Below are 24706 nucleotides of genomic sequence, written 5' to 3'. Positions count from 1 at the left end.
GCTTCTTAAGAGGAATAAATTAGAACGAAAGATAGTTGATACTAGAAGTATTATATTAAAGTAGATTAAATTCCAGAGTATCCAAAGTATAATCCATTTATTTCTTTATTTGTATATATTATTTTCTTTGTTATATTATTGCACTACTAAGCAGCAATGCTTAGTGCGATAGATTGTTTCCTCCCACAGGTACTAAGGATAAAGCCCAGTAATGACTGAGATTTTAGAGTCTGAATCTGCAGAAGTGTCAGAAGTGTATAAGATTGTCACCTCCTCAACAATGTATGTGGATAGGGCTCACAAAAGTTATTTTATGTATTTATAATTAGTTATTATGTTGAAATGTAAATTATGGAATTGTAATTAATTTGTATATTATGTAAATTGTAAATTTATGTAATTAGTTTGTAAATTATGTAATTAATGAAAATTTAAGAATTTTGATATATGAAATGAACATGAATGGATATGCATGGTAATGAATAAGAATCGAAATGTATGGACACTATCAGAAATAATGAGTATGGATGAGATCTTTATTTGAAAATGTTATTGAAAATTTCAAATAGGTGAATAGTGACTCACGTCAAACGATAATAAAATAGGGGAAACTCCGCTGGTTTCTCCTTAGAAAAATAATTGATATTAAAAGATAATGAGTTTAAAATGATTAAAGGAATAAAGTAAGTTGAGTTAAGGTGCTCCGGCACCGAGTGTGACATGCCTCACTCGGCTACACTGTAGACGAGTGAGGGGTGTTACACAAATCATTCATCGTATCAGCCACTCTATACTCAAGATTCCTCTTCAACCTTTGCAAAAATTCTTTAGCTAGCCAATCTGAAGTAGCTAGCCTATTTGTTAGGCTCCTAAAATAGCTATGGATACCATAATGACTTCTAACATGATATGTCCTTTCCCCTCTTGGCTTAGAAATATAAATAGACCATGGACAGTTGCCAGAGCATTTGGCTTCCAATCTTAGCTCATCAGATCTTCTCAATTGAATATCATATCCATTCATTATTGAATATTTGGTTATGCAGTCTCTAAATTGCTGAGGAATCTCAAATATCATTCCTACTTCACATTTTATATTTGCATGATCACACAATGGATTATAAAGTAAGTTTCTTTTCCTTTTCTTTCTCCCAATGTCAATGCCATTCTCATCATTACTGTCTGGTGTTTCAAAACCATCATCCTCAGAATCATCATACTCACTAACATAACCATGCTCCTTACTCTCATTCTGTAAACCACTAATATCATCTAAACCTAATCCATGGCCAATATCAATATCTTCTTCTTGAAAAGCACTTTTCTTTTGCATTGCATTAATAAACTCATCATCCTCTGTAGCATTACCAGAAAATAAACTCTCATCCACAAATTTATCTTCCTCATTTTACTCCTGTGGGATATAATCCAAATCCTCACTGTCATCATCACCTTCATACATCAAAGGTGTATCAGTAATTGGTACCTTAATTTCATCTTCAATTATTGGTTCATTAGTATTCAACTCACTTGTTGGTACCTCAATTGCACTTTCCTTCTCAACATATCCCTTATCAACATCCTTAATCTTGATATTTATATCTCTTATGATCCTTGACATATATTGCTTACCAAAGAATGTCTCATCTCTCCCAGCAGCATCTGTGTTATCAATTTTGAATTCAATGAAGAGCTTCAAAAAACCAAATTTTGCTCCCTCTTCCCACATCTGTTTCACCTCAGTGTCATTAAATACTAGCGTTTGATGTTTCTAGTCACCTCTAACTTTGAAATACCCACTTTTTTAACTTCGCCATAGCCTAATTCCCTGCATTTATTGACTCTATCACCATATTTCATTAGCTCACATTCCATCCAATGACCTGGTATGACAAAACCCCCAGAATACTTTATCAATTCCCCCTCACAAAATTTACCACCCATATTCACTTCAACGGGGAAACTGTCAAATATATTAAAAAATAATCAATTACTTAGTTAGTCAACCCAAATACATACAATTTAAAAATATTATTTTAAAATCCTAAATTACACACATTACAGAAAGTCACCCATTATTAAACTCCCTAATGGATACAAATAAACCTATTTTCTATCACCATTGCATAATGAAGCATTAATATCAATGCAATTTTCAAATAAAAAAACACAAGTGGAAAATATTTTACTTTGTTAGAACTGCGATAAAAAAAAAAAAAAAAAAAAACCTATATTTTTAGAGAATCGAAATGCATACCCCTTGTGCTTTATCTCCCACCAAGCTTTAAGTCGCCTTGTCATGATACAACAGACCTTCTTTTAATGACAACAACACTTTCCCTCTTCCTATGCAGGACCACTCTTTGTTGGGAACCACATACACTTTCTCTCTTGTGTATTTGAATCTCTGTTGAAAGGGAAGACTTAAGTGTTTCTTTTGTCAGCTTTATTGAGGTGAATAAAAATAAAATTAGGGTTACATAGTGAAATGTAGTGAATTAGTAGGTTATTTAAGGGTTGGATTAAGTTAGGGTTAAATTTTTGACTCATGGTTAAGATTAAGATATGATGTGGCAAATAAAAAAAATTTTTAAATTATAAAGAAATGTTACATTGGATGCCATGCATACAAATTTGCTATGTTAGCATTTGATTTTGGATATAGGATAAAATTGCACCAAAAATAAAGCGTTAGGATACCAAAACCAAAATTAAAACGTTAGGATAAATTTGTGAATTGACAAAAATGTTTAGTGTTTTTTTGTCCAATTGGCCTTTTTTTAGCATAACATTTTTTTCAGTTGTTTTTGGGTTCAAGGGAGAGCCCTTATTTGAATCCTTCCTAAAATCTTAATTTGTTAAAACATAATCTTCTTTTTTTAGTTCAAGGGAGAGTTTTTTGAACCTTTCTAAAATTTTAATTTGATAAACACAATCGTCTCATGAGACCTCACTTAGAACCTAATATCTTTGTTAGTGGAACCTAATCTTACTTACTACCCATATATTATGTTTGAGTTGAGGAGATATGTGAATAGATATGCTGGCCAAGATGACAATTTTTATGCAGGGAGTTTTGTTGAAAATTGGGAAATATTCAGCTTTAAGAGAAATTTTGCTCGATTTTTGGTAAATTTGTAAATAATAAATTGTATGTGTATATTAAAGTTGTTAATAATTTGTTAAATTAAATTAATATGTGTAATGATTGATAGTTAATTATATTGATGATGAGACTTTGATTTGTTAACTGAGAGTTCTTATTAATGAATTAAACTCTCTAGGTATCAATTGGCACCCCATTTTAGTTCAATTTTATTAATAAAATTATATTTTCTGATTGATAATTACATAAGCAGCATATATGTATTCTTTCATTTAATCTCATTATGAACATCCTCTATCGTTCGGATGCTATTGATGGGATTAGTGATAGGTAAGTTGAGAGTTCTCATTACTCATAAAAAATCTCTATGAATCAAATGACATCTCTTTTGAAATTAGAGTCCTAAATTTGAGGAGGAATAAATTTAATAAAAAATAAAAATAATAAATCATATACATAACATTCATGGTTAGATCTCGGCTCCATTTTAATAAAACTCTTTTTTTTCCCTTCTTGAAATATAACTGATATGAGTACTTTTATAACAAAATATAATATTTTCTTAAAGATCATTTTTTTAGATTTTCGATAAAATAATAAAATTTATTTTAAAATTTTGTCCTTTTTTAAATAACAATATAGCTTCTACTTTTAACATTGTGACAATAATAAATATTTAATTTTGAGCAAATTTAATTTTTTTTTTTAATAAAGGACTTGAAGTTCACATTTTATTTTTTCTCACTCACTTTTAATTTTAAGCAAATTTAATTTTCAGCAAATGGAGGTTTACATTTTAATTTTTTTCCAAAAATAATTTTCTAGTTTCTTTTTGCCTTTGAAATTTTAAATTGCAATTGTCTTTCATTAAAAACTTGTTTATTGTCAAATTTGAAAGCCTAATTTTCGGAAGGCATGTTTTTATCATTTTAATATTTCCTTTCTCCAAAATTAATAATCCTAAACTGTAATGCCCTCACTTTAGATAGTCTGTACATTCTACTGTTCCGGTGATTAATGTATGTCCGGACAGCCAGAATGTCTAGAACCATATTTAAACTAGAGTGAGGAGTCATAAATAAACCAAATAATGATAAGAAAAAAATTAAAGAAAAAATTAAGTAATGAAATACACTAAGGTCAAATGAGCTAGTGCTCCGGCGATGGGTGACCCTAATGGGAAGCGACAGTGAAGATAGTTGTCGACCCTATACCCGTGGGGAAACCTTATGCAATAATTTTTGGGACTCCAGTGAATAGTTATTGAGCCTTAGATAGTGATAGAATGCCAAGAAAACATGATGAAAATTTTATAAATCGATATAGATAATTTTAGCTCATTAAGCTAAATGAAGGGCATTTTGGTCATTTCACCTCCATAGATGATTTTTTTACCAACTTGTCCATTCAAGTAAGTGAAGATTATGACATAAAATGTGAATGAATATTGATGAAAATTTAACTAAAAATAAGTAGAGAAAAGAAAGAAAATAAAACAAATGAAAATTAAAATCAAATAATGACTTCATGAGTGATGCAATTAAAATTTTCCTACCAATCAAAATTTGACAAGCACTTAAAGAAAGAATAAAAGAGATTAAATTGACCAAAATTTTCAGTTGTCTTCCTCCTCCTTTTAGCTGGCCGAACCTCATCCCTTTCTCTCCTCCATTGTTGTCCTTCCATCCACCTTGCCAAACCCTTGATTTCTCACCATAAAATCCATAAATTCTTTCATTAAAACTTGATATTTCACCTTGGGGAAGGTTTGGCTGCCAAGAAAAGCTAAGAAAGTGAAGATTTAATAAGAGAAAATTCTGCCCTACTAAGGTTAGAGCCCATTTCTCTTTCTTTTTCTTTAGATTCAATGTTAGTAGCATGAAGTAAGCTAGGAATTGGGGAATTTGAGCAAAGATATGCATGTTAGGGCAACTTTTAAATTTTCGGTAGCCATGAAATTGTTGGGGTTTTGATGATTTTCTTTGAATTAAATTAGCATATTGGTTGCCCTTAATGAGAATATAATGATGAGAGCTTGATTGTTCATGTATGGTGAAAATTGTAAACTTTGGGAATTAGGGTTAGAGCAAAAATTAGGGTTTGTTGAATTGATGGTGAAGTGGCATTCTAATGGTCAATTAGTGACCATTAGTGATGAATTGACCTTAAATTGAGACCAGTTGTGGCATAGGTTAATGAATTGGTTAGGCTGCCCATTTGCTAGAAATTTTGGACTTTGAGTCTAATAGGTTTTGGGCAGCCCTAACTTGACTTGTGTAGCTCCTATTGGTGCAAGGCTAATTCGAGATGAAATTAGACATAGAATTCCATATTTTTTATGAAGAGACCCTGTCCAGAAAACCAACTTAGAGTGACCTAAAAATTGCCTAAATCTGGGTAACCAAAATTCTGGACCTGGAAAATGACCAAATGAACAATGTTTGTTCATATGGCCATAACTTTGTGTAGAGAGGTCCAAATGACCTGATTCTTGAACCTCTGGAAAGCTTAGACAACTTAGAACAACTTTCATGAAAAATAAAAACCCAAATTCTGACCATAACCAATTCAAATTACTAGCCAAAATTAGGATACCAAAACTGCCAGAACCAGATTCTACCCAGAAAATCAGGACAATGACCAATCCAGCCAGTTATGGTAAAAATGCCATAACGTTAGCTACAAAACTCCAAATAAAGTGATTCAAAAAGGAAATTAAAGAGGACACATTAAGGAACAACTTTGATGAAGGAAGTTTAGCCCAATTCCCACTATAGATTGGTCCAATAGAATAGTAAACATTGGCCATGAAATCTGAAAATTTGAAATAACTTCTAATGAACTTTAAATTGAGATTGGAAATTAATGCCAATAAGTGTAAAATTCAAAATGTGGGATTTTGATGTAATTATAACTAACATAACTATTATGTATGAAAAAGTAAACATTTATGCATGAATAGTAGGGTAAATAGTCACCATCAAATCTTACATGCAAAAAAAAAAAAAAATAAATAAATAAACAATTAACTTTATAATATGCCCTAGTATGCGTAGTATGATTAGTTTGGATAGGTTGGCATACCAATAGAGTTTCGATAGCAGTACTGCATATGGCTTCATGCCATTCCATGATTTTTGGCATATAATGTCATTTTGTGTTATTATGGCTTTTGGCCACTTTGTCACACTTGATTTACTTAGCTTTATGCCCAATGCTTATTATGACATATTAGCCATTCTGTTGCACACCTGGTGGACACTTTGTGATTGATGGTATGATGGGCCGAGGTACTTAGTACCCAATGTCAGTTTACCCATTTATCCAGTCCAATCAACTGGTATAGATTACTTGGGCAACCAGAACAAGTTTTAATAAATTATAACCAAATAATGAACACATAAAGTATTAAAATTTATAATATTATGAATAATTACCATAAATTCATTCTGCATGAAATAACAACAAAATTTTTGCACATTTATTTATTTTAGTTTATTTTTATTTTATATTGGCACCACTAGCGCATCGCTTTTTGCCACGTGTAGGTACTGGAGACACTAATAGAGAGCCCAATAGACCTCAGACTGGGTGAGAGTACAGATCTGCATGGAGTTCCGAGTCACCTCCACTACAAGGCATTCTTGGTAGGACCACTAGGTTTCCTTTTGTGTTTTGTATTTTGCATTTTGTAATGGACATTAATTTTTGTTATGTAAACTATAAACTCATGTACGTAGAGATTAATGTAATTATCTGTAAATTTTGTTAATAAATGAAATTTGAGTATTTCTTTATGAATTGAGTATGAGTATGATATGAACAGAATGAATGGAACTGAGTTTGAAACATTAAGCTTATTGGAATCTATGTTGATGTTTGATGGGGGTTGTGGATATGATATGTATATTGGAAGTGTTTTTAACAGGTTTTTGAAGAACTGTTTTCTCAATTTTTAAGCGGCACTCTGCCGAATTTTCTGTTAAATTTTTGTAATTAAAAATTAATTAAAATTTTCAATTGATGATTTAAACTTCACTTGAAGCCTTTTAGCAATTAAATTAAATTCTGGGAATTGTAATAAGATAAGTTAAATGCTCCGGCACACTGTGTGACATCCCTTGCTCGGCTACACTGTAGACCGATGGGGGTTGTCACATTTAGTGGTATTAGAGCACAGTTTAAGCGGTTATGGATTTAGATAGAGTCCATACCATGCATTGCATTTGTAAGAGTTGAGGTGACACTAATGCAAATCTATTTGTCTTAACTGTTTTGGTTAGGATATGGATCAGAGAGCAGTAGAGGGAGAGGTGGAGAGCCATGCTCCACCCATGGCTGAAGCTGGAAGCAGGGGAGAACCTGCTCCACCAGTACTAGAGGCACCTACACAGCCTTAGTTTGCTTTATTTCAACAAACGATCAAATTCTACAGACAGATGATAGGGGCTATCCCACCACCACAACCACAGCCACAACCTCCGCCACCACCACAAAAGTCCCATTTGGAGAAGCTAAGAAAATATGGGGCTATGGATTTCCTGACAAAGAAGGAAGATGATCCCATGGCTGCCAAAAATTGGCTAGACAGAATGGGAAGGGTGTTGAGACAATTTCACTGCACCCCAGAACAAAACCTAAAGGGTGTTGTGTCCCTACTTCAGGATGATGCTTACCAGTGGTGGGACACAGTATCCAGGGAGGTGCAGCCAAACCAGATCACATGGAAGTTCTTTCTTACAGAGTTTAGAAAGAAGTATGTCAATAATATATACCTGGAAAAGAGGAGAAGAGAATTTATCAGTCTGAGGCAGAGACAGCTGTCAGTTGTAGAGTATGAGAGAGAATTTGTCAGACTGAGCCGATATGGGAGAGAAATAGTACCCACAGAAGCTGAGAGGTGTAGAAGGTTCGAAGAAGGGTTGAATGATAACATCAATATTATGATAACAGCTTTGGGGATTACCGACTTTGCAAAATTGGTTGAAGTTGCATTAAAAGTGGAAGGGGTCAAAAATAATGAGCAGAACAGAAGGGATAGACAACAGAAGAAAGGTCCGGGTCAGACCAGTTCATCCTTTGCACCTGGTAAGAAGTTCAAAGGTCCTTCTACTTAGAGTGCTAGTCAGCCACAAGGTCAAGGCCAGTCCTAAAGGCCTAGATCTCAGTTCACACCGAGGAGAGGCTAGTCCACACCATCAGTGGGCAGCTCTCCAGGGACGGTGTTCAGGGGACCAGGCCCAGCAGCCTCTTCAGTGTGTCCACACTGCCATAAATGGCATAAGGGTGAATATTGGAGGATGACTGGGGGTTACTTTCAGTGTGGGTCTATAGAGCATCAAATTAGAGATTGTCCAAGGAGGACTGCTACAACTGCTCTAGCACAAGCAAATAGGCCTACCCCTACAGTTCAAAGGGGTAGAAGGCCAGGTAAATTTGAGACAGCTGGTACATCACAAAGGCCAGCAATAAAGCCAGCTGAGAGGCCAGAGGCCAGGGCACCAGCAAGGGCATATGCCATGAGGGCTTAGGAGGAGCAGGATGTCCCAGATGTCATCAGGGGTATGTTCTCTCTCTATGACATACCTGTGCATGCATTGGTGGATTTAGGATCCACACATTCATGCATCTGCATTGAGTTACCCGTGGAAAGGGGAATTCAAGTAGGGGAAAGTGACCAAGACATTTTAGTCACTAATCCACTAGGCCACAGTGTGATGGTAAATAGAGTGTGCAAAGGTTGCCCATTGAGGATTCAGGGGTATGAGTTCTCAGCAAACCTGATTGAATTGCCCTTTCACGAGTTTGATGTGATCTTAAGAATGGATTGGTTATCACATCATCAGAAAATAGTGGACTGTAGATTGAAGAGGATTACATTGAAAACTCCTAAGAATGACGAGATAACATTTGTGGGGGAAATGATAGATTTTCTATCTAATGTCATCTCAGCTATTGCTGTAAGGAGATTGATCAGGAAGGGTTGTTAAGCCTATCTAGCATATGTGGTTGATTCCAAAAAGGCTAGATCTAGTCTCCATGACATTCCCACTGTGAGTGACTTCCCTGATGTCTTCCCTGAAGAATTACCTGATTTTCCATCAGAAAGGGAAGTAGAATTTGCCATTGAGGTACTGCTGGGCACAGTACCAATCTCTATTGCTCCTAGGATGGCACCCATCGAATTGAAAGAGCTGAAAATCCAATTGCAGGAGTTACTAGATAAGGAGTTCATACACCCTAGTGTGTCACTGTGGGGAGCTCCAGTGCTGTTTGTGAAAAAGAAGGATGGGACTTTGAGGTTATGTATTGACTACCGGCAGCTAAATAAAGTGACTGTGAAGAATAAGTATCCATTGCCTAGAATTGATTATTTGTTTGATCAATTGAAGGGAGCAGGCGTATTTTCAAAAATTGATCTCAGGTCAAGGTATCATCAACTGAGGGTAAAGGATGCAAATGTGCCTAAGACTGCATTCAGGACCTGGTATGGGCACTATGAATTCTTGGTGATGTCATTTGGGTTGACAAATACACCAGTAGCTTTCATGGACCTTATGAACTGTATCTTCTATTCATACTTAGATCGGTTTGTAGTGGTCTTTATTGATGATATACTGGTGTATTCCAAGAACAGAGAAGAACATGATGAGCATTTGAGGATTGTTCTGCAAACTTTGAGAGAGAAGAAGCTGTATGCTAAGTTGTCCAAGTATGACTTCTGGTTGAGTGAGATCTCGTTTCTTGGACACATAGTATCAGCTGATGGGATTAGAGTGAATCCCAAGAAGATTTAAGCAGTAATAGAGTGGAAGCCTCCTAGAAATGCAACCGAAGTCAGAAGCTTTTTAGGGCTAGCTGGTTATTATAGAAGGTTTGTGAAGGGGTTTTCTTTAATAGCTGCTCTACTGACCAAGTTGCTACACAAGAATGTAAAATTTGATTGGAATGATAAGTGTCAAGCCAGTTTTGAGAAGTTGAAGGCTATGTTGACAAAGGCACCAGTGTTGACACAGCCAGTATCTGGGAAGGATTTTGTGGTCTACGGTGATGCCTCACATAATGGGCTAGGGTGTGTATTGATGCAAGAGGGGAAAGTGGTCACCTATACTTCCAGGCAGCTAAGGCCACATGAAAAGAACTACCCTACTCATGATCTGGAGCTAGCAGCGATCATATTTGCACTGAAGATATGGAGACATTACTTGTATAGTGAAAAGTGCTACATTTATATAGACTACAAAAGTCTGAAATATTTGCCAACCCAGAAGGAGCTCAACCTTCGACAGAGGTGATGGATTGAGTTCCTGAAAGATTATGACTGTGTGATAGACTACCATCCTGGGAAGGCAAATGTAGTTGCTGATGCCTTGAGCAGAAAGTCAATTGTAGCATTGAGATCCTTGAATGCCCATTTGTTTTTAGCTTAGGATGGTGCTGTTTTGGCTGAGTTACAAGTGAAGCCAAACCTGCTACAACAGATTCAGGAGGGGCAGAAATAAGATGAGAAGCTAATGGTTATTATGGGCAAAATCACAGAGGGGAAAGAAACTGATTATGAGGTAGAAGTAGATGGGTGTTTGAACTATAAAAGAAGAGTGTGTGTACCAGATGATGGGGAATTGAAGACTAGTATTCTGAAGGAGGCACAAACCAGTGTTTATGCTATGCACCCTGGAAGCACAAAAATGTACCACGATCTGAAGCCTCACTACTAGTGGCCTGGTATGAACAAGGACATAGCCGACTATGTGACAAGATGCTTGATATGTCAGCAAGTCAAGGCAAAACATCAAGTTCCATTAGGTTTGTTACAACCTATAATCATACCTGAATGGAAATGGGATCAAGTCACCATGGATTTTGTTAGTGGCCCACCTCTCACCTAGAAGAAGCATGATGCAGTATGGGTGATAGTAGATAGATTAATCAAGTCAACTCATTTTCTGCCAGTTAGAACTGACTACTCACTGGAGAAGCTAGCAGAGTTATATATCAGTGAGATAGTTAGACTGCATGGAATCCCACTTTCCATCATATCGGATAGAGACTCGAGGTTCACATCCAGATTTTGGAAGAAGTTGCAAGAAGCCTTGGGCACATAACTCCATTTTAGCACGATTTTTCATCCTCAGATGGATGGATAGTCAGAACGAGTGATTCAAGGAAAACTTAAAACTCATTGAATTGCTACAAATATTAAATTGAAATGATAGTAATAACATGAAAAATGTGATAGGTCCTTAAGGATATGCTGAAGAGTTGTGTTATTGAGTTTGAGAGAAGTTGGGACATATACCTCCCACTGGCAGAATTTGCATACAATAATAGCTACCAAGCTAGCATTCAGATAGCTCTGTATGAGGCACTGTATGGGAGGAGGTGCAGAACACCATTATGTTAGACTAAACTCGGCGAAGATAAACTTGTGGGACCAGACCTGGTGAAACAAACTGAGGATAAAGTGAAGTTAATCAAAGCTAATTTGAAAGTTGCCTCAGATAGACAGAAGTCTTATGCTGATTTGAGGAGAAAAGACATAGAATACGAAGTTAGCGACAAGGTGTTTCTCAAAGTCTCACCATGGAAGAAGGTATTGAGGTTTGGAAGAAAGGGTAAGTTAAGCCCTAGGTTCATTGACCCATATGAAGTCATTGAAAGTGTGGGTTTAGTGGCTTGCAAGCTAGCTTTACCGCCAGAGCTAGACAAGATCCATAATGTATTTCATGTGTCTCTGCTGAGAAGGTACATATCAGAACCTTCACATGTCATCTCTATGGAAGAGATTGAAATACAATCGGATTTGACATATGAAGAGGAACCCATACGAATTTTGGCTCGAGAAGTGAAAGAACTGAGAAATAAGCAAATTCCACTGGTGAAAGTGCTTTGGAGGTACCACAACACCGAGGAGGCAACCTGGGAAAGTGAAGAGACGATGAGGCAATAGTTGCCTGAACTGTTTGCATTAGATAAATTTTGAGGATGAAATTTTTGTTAGTAGGGAAGAGCTGTAACGCCCTCACTTTAGATAGTCCGTACATTCTACTGTTCCGGTGACTAACGTCTGTCCGAACAGTCAGAATGTCTATCTGGATAGTTAGAATGTCTAGAACCATATTTAAACTAGAGTGAGAATCATAAATAAACCAAATAATGATAAGAAAAATATTAAGGATAAATTTAAGTAATGAAATACACTAAGGTTAAATGAGTCGGTACTCCGGCGATGGGTGACCTTAACGGGAAGCGACTGTGAAGATAGTTGTCGACCCTATACCCATGGGAAAACCCTGTGCAATAATTTTTGGGACTCTAGTGAAGAGTTATTGAGCCTTAGATAGCGATAGAATGCCAAGAAAACATGAAGAAAATTTTATAAATCGATACAGATAATTTTAGCTCATTAAGCTAAACGAAAGGCATTTTGGTCATTTCACCTCCAGAGATAATTTTTTACCAACTTGTCCATTCAAGTAAGTGAAGATTATGACATAAAATGTGAATAAATATTGATGAAAATTTAACTAAAAATAAGTAGAGAAAAGAAAGAAAATAAAACAAATGAAAATTTAAAATCAAATAATGACATCATGAATGATGCAATTAAAATTTTCCCACCAATCAAAATTTGACAAGCACTTAAAGAAAGAATAAAAGAGATAAAATTGACCAAAATTTTCAGTTGTCTTCCTCCTCCTTTCAGCTGGCCGAACGTCATCCCTTTCTCTCCTCCATTGTTGTCCTTCCATCCACCTTGCCAAACCTTTGATTTCTCACCATAAAATCCATAAATTCTTTCATTAAAACTTGATATTTCACCTTGGGGAAGTGTTTGGCTGTTAAGAAAAGCCAAGAAAGTGAAGATTTAACAAGAGAAAATTCTGCCCTACTAAGGTTAGTGCCCATTTCTCTTTCTCTTTCTTTAGATTCAATGTTAGTAGCATGAAGTAAGCTAGGAATTGGGGAATTTGAGCAAAGATATGCATGTTAGGATAACTTTTAAATTTTCGGTAGCAATGAAATTGTTGGGGTTTTAATGATTTTCCTTGAATTAAATTAGTATATTGGTTGCCCTTGATGAGAATATAATGATGAGAGCTTGATTGTTCATGTATGGTGAAAATTGTAAACTTTGGGAATTAGGGTTGGAGCAAAAATTAGGGTTTATTGAATTGATGGTGAAGTGGTATTCTAATGGTCAATCAGTGACCATTAGTGATGAATTGACCTTAAATTGAGACCAGTTGTGGCATAGGTTAATGAATTGGTTAGGCTGCCCATTTGCTGGAAATTCTGGACTTTTAGTCCGGTAGGTTTGGGCAGGACTAACTTGACTTGTGTAGCTTCAATTGGTGCAAGGCCAATTAGAGATGAAATTAAATACATAATGCCACATTTTTTATGAAGAGACCCTATCCAGAAAACCAACTTATAGTGACATAAAAATTGCCTAAATCTGGGTAACCAAAATTCTGGACTTGGAAAATGACCAAATGAACAGTATTTGTTCATACGGCCATAACTTTGTGTAGAGAGGTCCAAATGACCTGATTCTTGAACTCCTGAAAAGATTAGACAACGTAGAACAACTTTCATGAAGAATAATAACCCAATTTTTGACTCAAATTGCTAGCCAAAGTTAGGACACCAAAACTGCCAGAACCAGATTCTGCCCAGAAAATCTGGACAATGACCAATCCGGCTAGTTATGGTAAAAATATTATAACTTGAGCTACAAAACTCCAAATGGAGTGATTTAAAAAGAGAATTAAAGAAGACACATTAAGGAACAACTTTGATGAAGGAAGTTTAGCCCAATTCCCACTGTACATTGATTCAATGGAACAGTAAACATTGGCCATGAAATCTGAAAATTTGAAATAACTTCTAATGAACTTTGAATTGAGATTGCAATTAATGCCAACAAGTGTAAAATTCAAAATGTGGGATTTTGATGTAATTAGAACTAACATAACTATTATGTGTGAAAAAGTCAACATTTATGCATGAATAGTAGGGTAAATAGTCACCATCAAACCTGAAATGCCAAAAAACAAAATTAAACAATTAACTTTGTAATATGCTATAGTATGCCTAGTATGATTGGTTTGGATAGGTTGGCATGCCAATAGAGTTCCGATAGCAGTACTGCATATGGCTTCATGCCATTCTATGATTTATGTCATATAGTGCCATTTTGTGTTATTATGGCTTTTGGCTACTTTGTCACACTTGATTTACTTGGCTTTATACCCAATGCTTATTATGGCATATTAGCCGTTCTGTTGCACACCTGGTGGACACTTTGTGACTGATGGTGTGACGGACCGAGGTACTTGATACCCAGTGCCAGTTTACCCATTTATCCAGTCCAATCAACTAGTGTAGGTTACTTGGGCAACTAGAATAAGTTTTAATAAATTATAACAAAATAATGAACACATAAAGTATTAAAATTTATAATATTACAAATAATTACCATAAATTCATTATGCATGAAATAACAACGAAATTTTTACACATTTATTTATTTTAGTTTATTTTTATTTTATATTAGTACCACTAAGCTGTATTGCTTAGCGCATCGCTTTTTGCCACGCGTAGGTACTGGAGACACTGATAGAGAACCCAGCAGGCCTCAGACAGGGTGAGAGTACAGATCTGCGTTGAGTTCTGAGTCTCCTCTACTACAGGGCATTCTTGGTAGTACCACTAGGTTTCCTTTTGTATTTTGTATTTTGCATTTTGTAATGCACATTAATTTTTGTTATGTAAACTATAAACTTATGTACATAGAGATTAATGTAATTATCTGTAAATTTTGTTAATAAATAAAATTTGAGTATTCCTTTATGAATTGAGTATGAATATGATATGAACAGAATGAATGGAACTGAGTTTGAAACATTGAGCTTATTGGAATCTATGTTGATGTTTAATGGGGGTTGTGGATATGATATGTATATTGGAAGTGTTTTTAACAGGTTTTTGAAGAACTATTTTCTCAATTTTTAGACAATACTCTGCCGAATTTTCTGTAAAATTTTTGTAATTAGAAATTAATTAAAATTTCCAATTCATGATATAAACTTCATTTGAAGCCTTTAACAATTAAATTAAATTCTGGGAATTGTAATAAGATAAGTTAAATGCTCCAGCACACTGTGTGACATCCCTTACTCGGTTACATAGTAGACCGGTGGGGGTTGCCACATAAACTATCATTTATATTCTTCAAGATTGTTTAAAAAAATTGTTTTAAAGATAATAAATAAAAAATATAATAGAAAAAATTTGTTTTTTTTAAATAAAATAAAATAAAATAAAAATATATAAAATAAAGTCATAATTCACTTTTAGAGTTGCTTGACTTATTTTTGTATTTTGTATTTGATTATGTGTTCCTACATTTATATTATTTATTTTTTGCTTCAAATCAAATAAAAGGAACCAATATCATAATTTAAATTCTATTTTAAAATTGTTGACACTAATTAATTATGAGCATATTTTTTAAATCTACCTACTATTTTAGGAATGATTATGAGGTATCTAACACTTTCTTTGCATGAATAAAGACCCTGGACTTGGAAAGAAGTGGTAATCATTTTTTTTGAATAAAATTTTCAAAATAAATGAGTTTCTTTAATTTTTCCTCAAAATTAAAGTCACAATTCCTAAGAATTATCTGACGACCGCATAAATCTTTACAACAATTTTAATTCAATTTATTTTTAATTTCATTTCTATATTCGACTAATTGTTTCAATATTAGGCTAAAAAATTAATTAAATCTCAATATATGTCAACATAATTAGTGCATTTATTTATTTATTTTATTTATATCTTATTAACTAATTATCAACTTTTTCTCTCCCTTTTAATACACTAATCAATAGCCAATAAAGTCTAACTCTTATTAACTAATAAACAAAATTTGTGTATTTAAAATATACATTACTTTTATTATTTAATTTATTTTAATTATTTAAATTTCATATTTCATAAATATTACTTTAATTTTAAAAAATTATTTCCTTTTTTTTCTCATTTATTTCAACAATTGTTTATTAAGATCTTTAATAACTCATTTATAATTCTAATACATTAATATTTTTTTTATTGGTATGAATAAATTTATTATTATTAAAATTTTAATTTTAAATTATTTTTAAAAAAATTTAGATATTAAAATTTATCTAAATATATTTTAATAATTATCATAAATATATAAAAAGTAATAATTATAATAAAGTATTGTTAGTTAAAATCTTATTACTTGGAATTTAAAAACATTGCAAATTTAAGAACTCATATAACCCTTTGGTTAAATTTCTTCTTTTTAAAAATTTCCAAACACACATTGTTTTTTTAAATAAAGCAAGCTCACCATTGCCTATTTTTATATCACCAATTCTCTATTTCAGTCTCACAGAGTTCTTCACTTTTTAGTTGAGTTCTATTGGTTAAGGAGGCCAGTGGTGTGAGTTCGGCGGCGGCGACAACGATGGAGATAATTCCCATTCCGACAGAAACGTACAAGCTGGGATTCATCGGAGCAGGGAAAATGGCTGAGAGTATAGTGAAAGGGGTGGTTCAAGCTGGCGTGTTGCCATCTTCTCGCATCCGAACAGCTCACTCCAATCCCAAGCGCTGTGCTGCCTTCGAGTCGTTCGGCGTCAAAATCCTCCCTCACAATCAAGCTGTAATTGATACTTTATGTCTCTCTTTCATTCTTTCACACTTGATTTTTATATTTTTTTGCTAAGTATTTCACTTTGGCATTGTGTTGCAACCTGATTTTGTGGTCCATTTGTGCAATCACGGGAAAGTTTTGAACTCTGTTTTAGAAAAATCATTAAATAAGATTGACCCTTTTGTGAGAAGCGGGTAAAAAGAATTTTCAGCTTTCTGGGACGCTGAATGCATGCTTATTAGCCTCATTATTGTTATTTCTTTGTCTTCAATGGATATTAATTCTGGTTATAATTTCGTGGAAACAGGTAGTTGAAGACAGCGATGTGGTCATATTCTCTGTAAAACCTCAAGTTGGTATGGTGCCTGCTCTCGTGTTTACCTCACTTTTCTTTTTGATTGATTGAGAGCTCTGAACTTAATTCCTATATTTTAAAATTGTTTAACTTGTAGAATGTCTTATTGAAAGGGTATGGTTTATGTTTTCAAAATCGGGTTTTCCTTCCATTATTTTGACATTTTTGAACTTGGGTGGGAGGATGGTTTCTGGGCTCATTTCAGAAGAGATGCCAAAAGAGTTCCACATGGTCGTGAATGGAATAAACTTTACAGTCTCTATCAAAAAAAATTTTTCTTTCTTTCATTTTTTTTCAAGAGAAAGTTTTAAAAGAAATACTGTGAAACATGATTTTTGTGTCGCCGTCGTCGTCATCATCATCATCGTCATCATTATTATTTTTATTAATGCACATAAAAAATTGTTGCAATATCATCGTTGGCAGCTGATACACATTTTGCATTGATAGGCAATCACATTCAAAACTAGAGCTGTAGATATATGTGCATACAAGCACACAAACTGAAATTGGAGAACTATCTTCAGCTATATTTATAATGTGGATGATGATAAAACATTGGAGAACATCTTTCACCACATTGGAATGTTAAACGGTGAAAAATATCAGATTAGTGACATTCCATGAAAGATAAAGGACTAAATCAACAAATTATGGTTGCATTTTTTGCTTGCAAGCAGTGTTGAAGTTGAAATGAGATTGCTAAGGTGGATGTTTGGAAATGCAAGGATGTACTTGTTAGAAAACAATTGCATTTATTGGAAGGTGGAGATAGCAGTGCTGCTCATTGAGCAAAATTTGAGGGATTGTGATTGAGGTGGTTTGGCATAGTGAATTTAGGCCTAAGATGCATTGTTCTAGAGAAATGAGTGGATTCAAGTAGCCGAGGTGAAGAAGGGGAGAACTGGGACTAGAATTATGTCAAGTGAAGTGGAAAAGGAGGATTTAATATCTAAATAGGTGGAAGAAATTGTGGCTTTAATTGGAGCTGAATGGAGGTAAAATATTCTGGCAACCAATTCCAACTAGACTGGAATTTAGGCTTATTTTTGCAGAGTTAGCATTTAGCAATTTTCTTTGGCTCACATTATTATTTACAGCCCTGAATTCTTTTTATTACAAGATTCTTTTTGGTTTATTATGAATTAAATACAAATGAGGTTTTAATTTTTTTTTTTCAATGCTGATTTTTGTTCTTTTATAATTTGGTTGCAGTTAAAGATGTGGTTTTGCAGTTAAGGCCAGTTCTCACAAAGAAAAAGCTTCTGGTTTCAGTTGCTGCTGGAATAAAATTGAAAGACTTGCAGGTTTGTATGCTTGATTCGGGTATTATTTAGCCTCATTACCCGACATCCTTTTAAAATCAGTCACTGAATTTCTCCAATTTCAAACTCTAGCCCTGTTTGCCAATTAAATTGTTAAACTGCCAAAAACTGGTACTATTTTTTTGTGCTGCATCATTATGACTATCATATCTCCATCTCCTTCAATTTCATTGTTCTTTGTTTTTTAGGTTTGTTTTTCTTCTTTCATATAGTTAATGTGTGTGGGTGCTACTCTCAGTTTTGGGCATTAGACTTCTCTCTTTCTCTCTCTCTCTCTCTCTCTCCCTTTTCTTTAGTTTCTATTTCTTCAATTTGTGCTGTTGTTTTTTTGCATGTACTTGGATCACACACTCTTATGCTTTCTGTGGAATGTTCCTCTAATATTAAATTATGATTTTTTTTAAAAGAGGAACAGTTATAAGAACATCAAGGCTATAACACAGCTTAAATTATCGTTATAGAAGTCTTAAAATGGTTTCTATTGATCATATTTTAAGGTTTTAGGTTTGCACACTTCGATTGTTTGGCTGTAAAACTCTACACAGGCTTACTTGAGGTCCAAGCATAAGGTGTTTATTAATACTGGGTAAGTTGATCCTAACTCCCAATATGTGAATGAATGCCGATTTTGTTTTGGAAACTCCCGCGACCTTTTTCTTCTAAATAACATTTTTTTCCTCCAATAAAAGGGATAAACTCTGTTCATTAAATGCATATATGCACAACAAACTAATTTTTGAGTTCAGCTAAGCAAGCCTATATTCTTCAAATGCTAAAATGCTAACTCTAGATTTGGCAAAAGTTACCTTGTGCATATGGAGGTTATTTTCTTCCTGATATTAGCTTTTCTCCCATTCTACCAATTTTTATCATTTATGACATTCTGAGTGCATTTATTGTTTCCATTTCAATTGATTGGTTAAATGTAAGTATGATAAAAATTAGAAAATATCTTCTTTTTTCTTTGTCTTTCTATGTTTGGGAAGAAGATCAAAATGGTGAGAAAGGTAGTGCTGTTTGTCCCTCCATATAAGTTGCCATGAGTGATCCAAGGCGCTATTTTGATTTGTTTCCTTGTGTGGACCTCTGAGACAGTGTTATTAAAGGCATGTCTCAGGCATGATTTAGGCTCAAGGCTCACAAGGCTCCTACCCTAACACCTCTACAATTGAAACGCAAGTGACCTTTAATAGGCGCTCGCCTTATGTACCTAGGCGCATGCCGTATTCCAAGCTTAAGGCTTTAAAAAGGCGCCCCTTTTTTATTTCCACCTCCTATGAGTACTTCTATTAACAAAAGACTATAACACTAGACTTGGAATTTGTTGATCTACTAGAATTTGGTGTTGATGCACTTGGAAGTCATTAAAATTAGGGTTGCTAATGAAAAAGTTATTGGAATCTAATTTAACCGCCATACCCAAGATTGCATATTGTCCATATTTCCATTTTCAACACACATGCTCCTTTAATCCCCTCCTCATACCTTGTTTTCATTCTTCTTTCATTGTCTCTCTCATCGTTAATGCTTGTTGAACTCATTTGTTTCTATTTTATCTAAAATTGTACTCTTTTGTTTTTAACACCATTAACAATGCTATGTGGGTCCTTTATTTCTAGATTTTTTTGAGATTGCTCTTTTTTTTTTCTTTTTTTAATGTGCCAATTGAGGATAAGTTGAGAGAAGGGAGATTGAGGTGATTTGGTCATGCGAAGCGTAAACATACGGAGGCTCCAATTAAACAAGTAGAGCACATTAGGTTAGAGGATAGAAAGAAAAGAAGGGGTAAACTTAAAATGACTTGGAGGAGAGTAGTACAACATGACCTAGAAGCATTACACATTTTCGAGGATTTTACCCAAAATCATTTAGAGTACAGAAAGAGAATCCATATAGTCAACCCTAAATTTTTGGGATAAAGGCTTAGTTGAGTTGAGTTTAAAAAGACATTAACATGCTATTTAGGTCATCTATTTTTTGATTGTTAGCCCACTGATTCTACATGCTTGAAACAATAACATGGTATATGGGTTCTTTGTTTCTAGATTATCTAGAATTAGTCAAACCCACACCACCACACACCCACGCCCCCAACAACATCACCCCCTTCTCTCTTTTTTTCTCCTTTTCTAGCAACACTAAAAATGTTATTAAGATTTGTTTGTGGATATAAAAAATCTGGAGTTTGTTTTTGAAAATCCAAAATTTGGGTTTATTTTATTTTCTAACATTATACTGTTCTCTTAAAGAGAAAAAAAAAATTATTAATGATGAAGTCTATATTCATTTTATGTATTTTTCTATGCTTATTAATGCTTTGTATATTGGTTATTTTGACAAGTTTGGTTAAATAGAGTTATATCTATCATTATTTGATTTTAATTTTAATTTTTTAATCAAATTTCATGTTTTTTGAGCCTCACCTCATTCAAGCACGCGCCTTTAATAACTATGGTTTAAGAGATCTAATGTATCTCTACAATAATTTCCCCTTTTATGGTGTCAGCTAAGACTCTGATATGTATAGATGTTTTGGAATGTTTGTGAAGTTTGGTGACCTATTATCAATTTAAGCTATTCTCTGATGCTATCTTGCCATGTGGTACCCTTTCTTTCTTTTTTTTTTTTTTTTTGTGTGTAATGTCAATTCAACTTGACAATGCTACTTGACTTCCCTTGCCCTCCCTCCTCCCTCCTTTTTTTTTGTGTTAGGTAAGATTTTGATTCACATAGATTATTTGGTAAGCTCAAGAAAAATGTATTCATACAGCTATGTCATATGAGAATGAATGTTGTGCATTTGACGTACAACATTTAAAATGATTTAAAAAAATTTGAATGGAATTGATGTTGGAATTGATTTCAAAATGATTTGAATGGCAAAAAAAGGATCCGTATAGCCAAACCCAATTAGTTTGGGATGAAGGCTTAGTTGTTGTTCTTATGAATTTAAGCCATTCAATTACTTCATATGGTCCTTTTTCATTAGTTTGTTGTGATGGCAAATCAACCTAATTGTGTGCTACTTGACTTCACTTGCCTTTTTCTGATGCAAGTGTTGAAGGTAGGTGAATGTTGTTTCCTCTTTGCATAGCAAAACCTGTTCTTTGGTTTTTATTAGTCCTGTTGTCTTTATTCCCTACTAAGCCAATTTTCTGCTGAGAGGTGAGAACTTTCTGATACAACATGCATTTCCTGTATTTTTCCTTAAATATAAGATATTAGAGTCTCTATTTATGCCTTGCCCAAATGTGCATTTTCACTATTGACTGATGATGTGATCTGCATATCTTGATGATAGATATTTGATCATTGGTGTGGTCTGAAATTGATGTTATTTTTGGCCAAAATTTGTTTTGATTGCCTGTGGGCCATTTGATTTCTAGCTAAATAAATACTTGCCATGAATCTAAAGATGAGAGAGACATCATGTATTTTGTTATTTCTTTTCACTATGAAGTATAATTAGAATGCTAGATTGAAAGTTGCTTAGTTGTTTCACATTATCTATTTTCATTTTTTAATTGAAAAGTTCCATTTGCTTCCTTACTGAAAAATAAATTAATGTTCTTTTGTACTTCTTTAATTTCTCAAAGTTTTAGGCTGTCATATATTGCAATTAATTTTATTTTTATTTCAATTTCTTTAGGAGTGGGCTGCTCACAGCCGGTTTATTAGGGTGATGCCAAATACTGCTGCTTCTGTAGGAGAGGCAGCAACAGGTACAGTTTTGTAATTTTTAGTGCTACTTATTTTCATAATGCTTATTACTGGAGCAGCATTTCATGTACTAGTTAAAATTATCATTATATGTATGAATTTGTAAAATATATCCAGATAGCCTTTATTGAGTTTTCATAGGCAAACTTGCATGGCTAAATCTTACTTTATAGTTTTTTTTTTTCTTTTTATTTGTTTTTTCTTTTATCTTTGAAATTTCCAGCAAATATATATATATATATATATATATATATATATATATATATATATATATATATATATATATATATAATCAATTTATTTTATTTAAGTAATGTTGCAAGAAAAGTGCTTACTAAATTGCAATGCTGCTGCAAGGGACTAGGCATGGTAACTGTAGCAAGGGGGACTTCATTGGCTTATTCTTATTTGATCTGTTCTTTTCTAATGAAGATATATGCTTGACAGCTCCATGCAGAACTTTATACAGATTTTGATAATTTCTGATCTTTCAAAAAAAGATGGTAGGCTTCTTATGATGTTGTGGTCCAATATGAATTTTCTATAGTACATTCTGTCACCTGATATAAAGGCTTATATCCACACTTCTTTTACTGCCAAGTGGGGTACTAAATAAAAAATTCCCACATCTTGATCTATAAAATTTGAATTCTAATAGTTCATAGTAATTTGAGAGCAGAATCTCATGGGATCTTCCAGGGGTAATTACATCTAGAAAACTGCAGCTTGATCATGATTGTTGTCCTCTTCTCTGATTTATGGCTAATAATTTTGCTAGTGAAGAGAGATTAGTTCTTATTTCCTTCACTGTGAAAGACGAATCGCAAATATTTCAGTGGTGTTTGCTTCTTAAAAACTTGAAAGAGATGCTGACGTATTCTTTGTTTCCTACAAATTATTTGTTATTGGCTGTCTAATTTTCTTGCTTCTGAGCAGTAATGAGCCTGGGTAGAGCTGCAACTGAAGAGGATGGAGAATTGATTGCTAAATTATTTGGATCAGTTGGTAAGGTATGGAGAGCTGATGATAAATATTTTGATGCAATTACTGGTCTGAGGTATGATCCTTTTCCGGAAAATAGAATTATTCTGACCAATACCCATTACTTGGGATCCTTCTTATATTCTTAATGCTTATATGGGAAGGAGTTGGTTAATTTTTTCAGAAAGGCTACAATATACATCAAATGGGCACACATCTGTGTCATAAATGCCATTTGCCATGTTATAATACTCTGTTTCCCTCAAATGAACAGTGGGAGCGGCCCAGCCTACATATATTTAGCAATTGAAGCATTAGCTGATGGAGGAGTGGCTGCAGGTCTACCTCGAGAACTTGCCTTGGGTCTAGCTTCCCAAACTGTAAGTTAATAATGATGATGATCTATGCTCAATAAATCATGTAATTTATTGATGTTGTGGATTGAGGATTTGAATCAGCTCCCTTTGTGACCCAACTGCTCTTTACTTCATCCCACAAGAAAGGGGAAAAGAACTGAAGAAAGAGGATCTAAATCAAATTTTCATAATAACCCAACAGCTCCCCACTAGTAGCAGGAAGCAGGGGTTTCTAATTGTTTTCGCGTATTACCATTTTAGTTTGTTGGAACCAGTCTTTTATTGACATGAGTAATGGAAATCATCTAGACTGTAATGATGAAATGATATTCTAATGCTCGAGAGAGAAAGGGGAAAAATTGTACACGGAAAGGAAAACAAGGATGGGTGAGAAATTAGTTGCAGTAGTACCTATTTATTAGTTAATTTGTTTGTTTAGTTGTGAGAATTTAGTTGCCAATTTTTGAGTCCAGAGTAGCTACAATATCACAATAAAATATTCACTCGTATATTTATAATTCATCAATAGTATACAGACAAAAGTACTGCAAAATAAACTGCAGAACCTGCCCACCTTCCATAAATAAGTGTAAATGCAAGGTAAAATCATGAATTTGGCTGCTCTAACCCTCAAATGAACACCAGCAGAGCTTGTCTCCTGTTTCCTTTGGATAAGGCTTAAAGCAGTCATACATGGAGTATGTATTGCTGGCTGTTGAATTCTGGCTGCCATGTTAAAGTTGTCTGCCATGTTAAAGTTGTCTGCCATTTGCTTGAAATCCATTTGTGCGGGCAGTTGAATTTTGTATTCCTTTTGCAGGTTTTAGGGGCAGCAACTATGGCTACCAAAACTGGGAAGCATCCAGGTCAGCTTAAAGATGATGTTGCATCGCCTGGAGGGACGACTATTGCTGGTGTTTACGAGTTGGAGAAAGCTGGATTCCGTGGCGTGTTAATGAATGCTGTTGTTGCTGCTGCTAAGCGCGGTCAGGAACTTTCTCAGAGTTAAAAAAATTCCCCATTTCCTTGTAGGCAGTGGCAATGGTAATAAAGAGTTCCCCTGTTTTCCTTGCTTATGGCCAGGATAAAACATATAGAGGATTAGGATTTTTTTGGCATGTTTAAGCTTTTGGTGTGAGACAAGAATAAAAAAATTTCTTCACA

General features: G+C 34.2%; 1 protein-coding gene across 1 annotated transcript; it reads left to right on the top strand.

Moving 5' to 3' along the window:
* Positions 1-16490: 16490 nt before the first annotated feature.
* On the top strand, positions 16491-24706 carry LOC110664742 (pyrroline-5-carboxylate reductase). The gene is made up of 7 exons (XM_021824569.2): positions 16491-16814; positions 17113-17161; positions 18376-18467; positions 22135-22207; positions 23142-23262; positions 23461-23566; positions 24363-24706. Exons 1-7 carry the CDS (start codon positions 16617-16619, stop codon positions 24549-24551), a joined length of 828 nt encoding a protein of 275 aa, XP_021680261.2. The 5' UTR covers positions 16491-16616; the 3' UTR covers positions 24552-24706.

The sequence above is a fragment of the Hevea brasiliensis genome, chromosome 3 (genome assembly GCF_030052815.1).
Source record: "Hevea brasiliensis isolate MT/VB/25A 57/8 chromosome 3, ASM3005281v1, whole genome shotgun sequence".
Taxonomy (NCBI): Eukaryota; Viridiplantae; Streptophyta; class Magnoliopsida; order Malpighiales; family Euphorbiaceae; genus Hevea; species Hevea brasiliensis.
The sequence above is the reverse complement of the archived record's forward strand: the minus strand, read 5'-3'. Positions and strand labels throughout refer to the sequence as shown.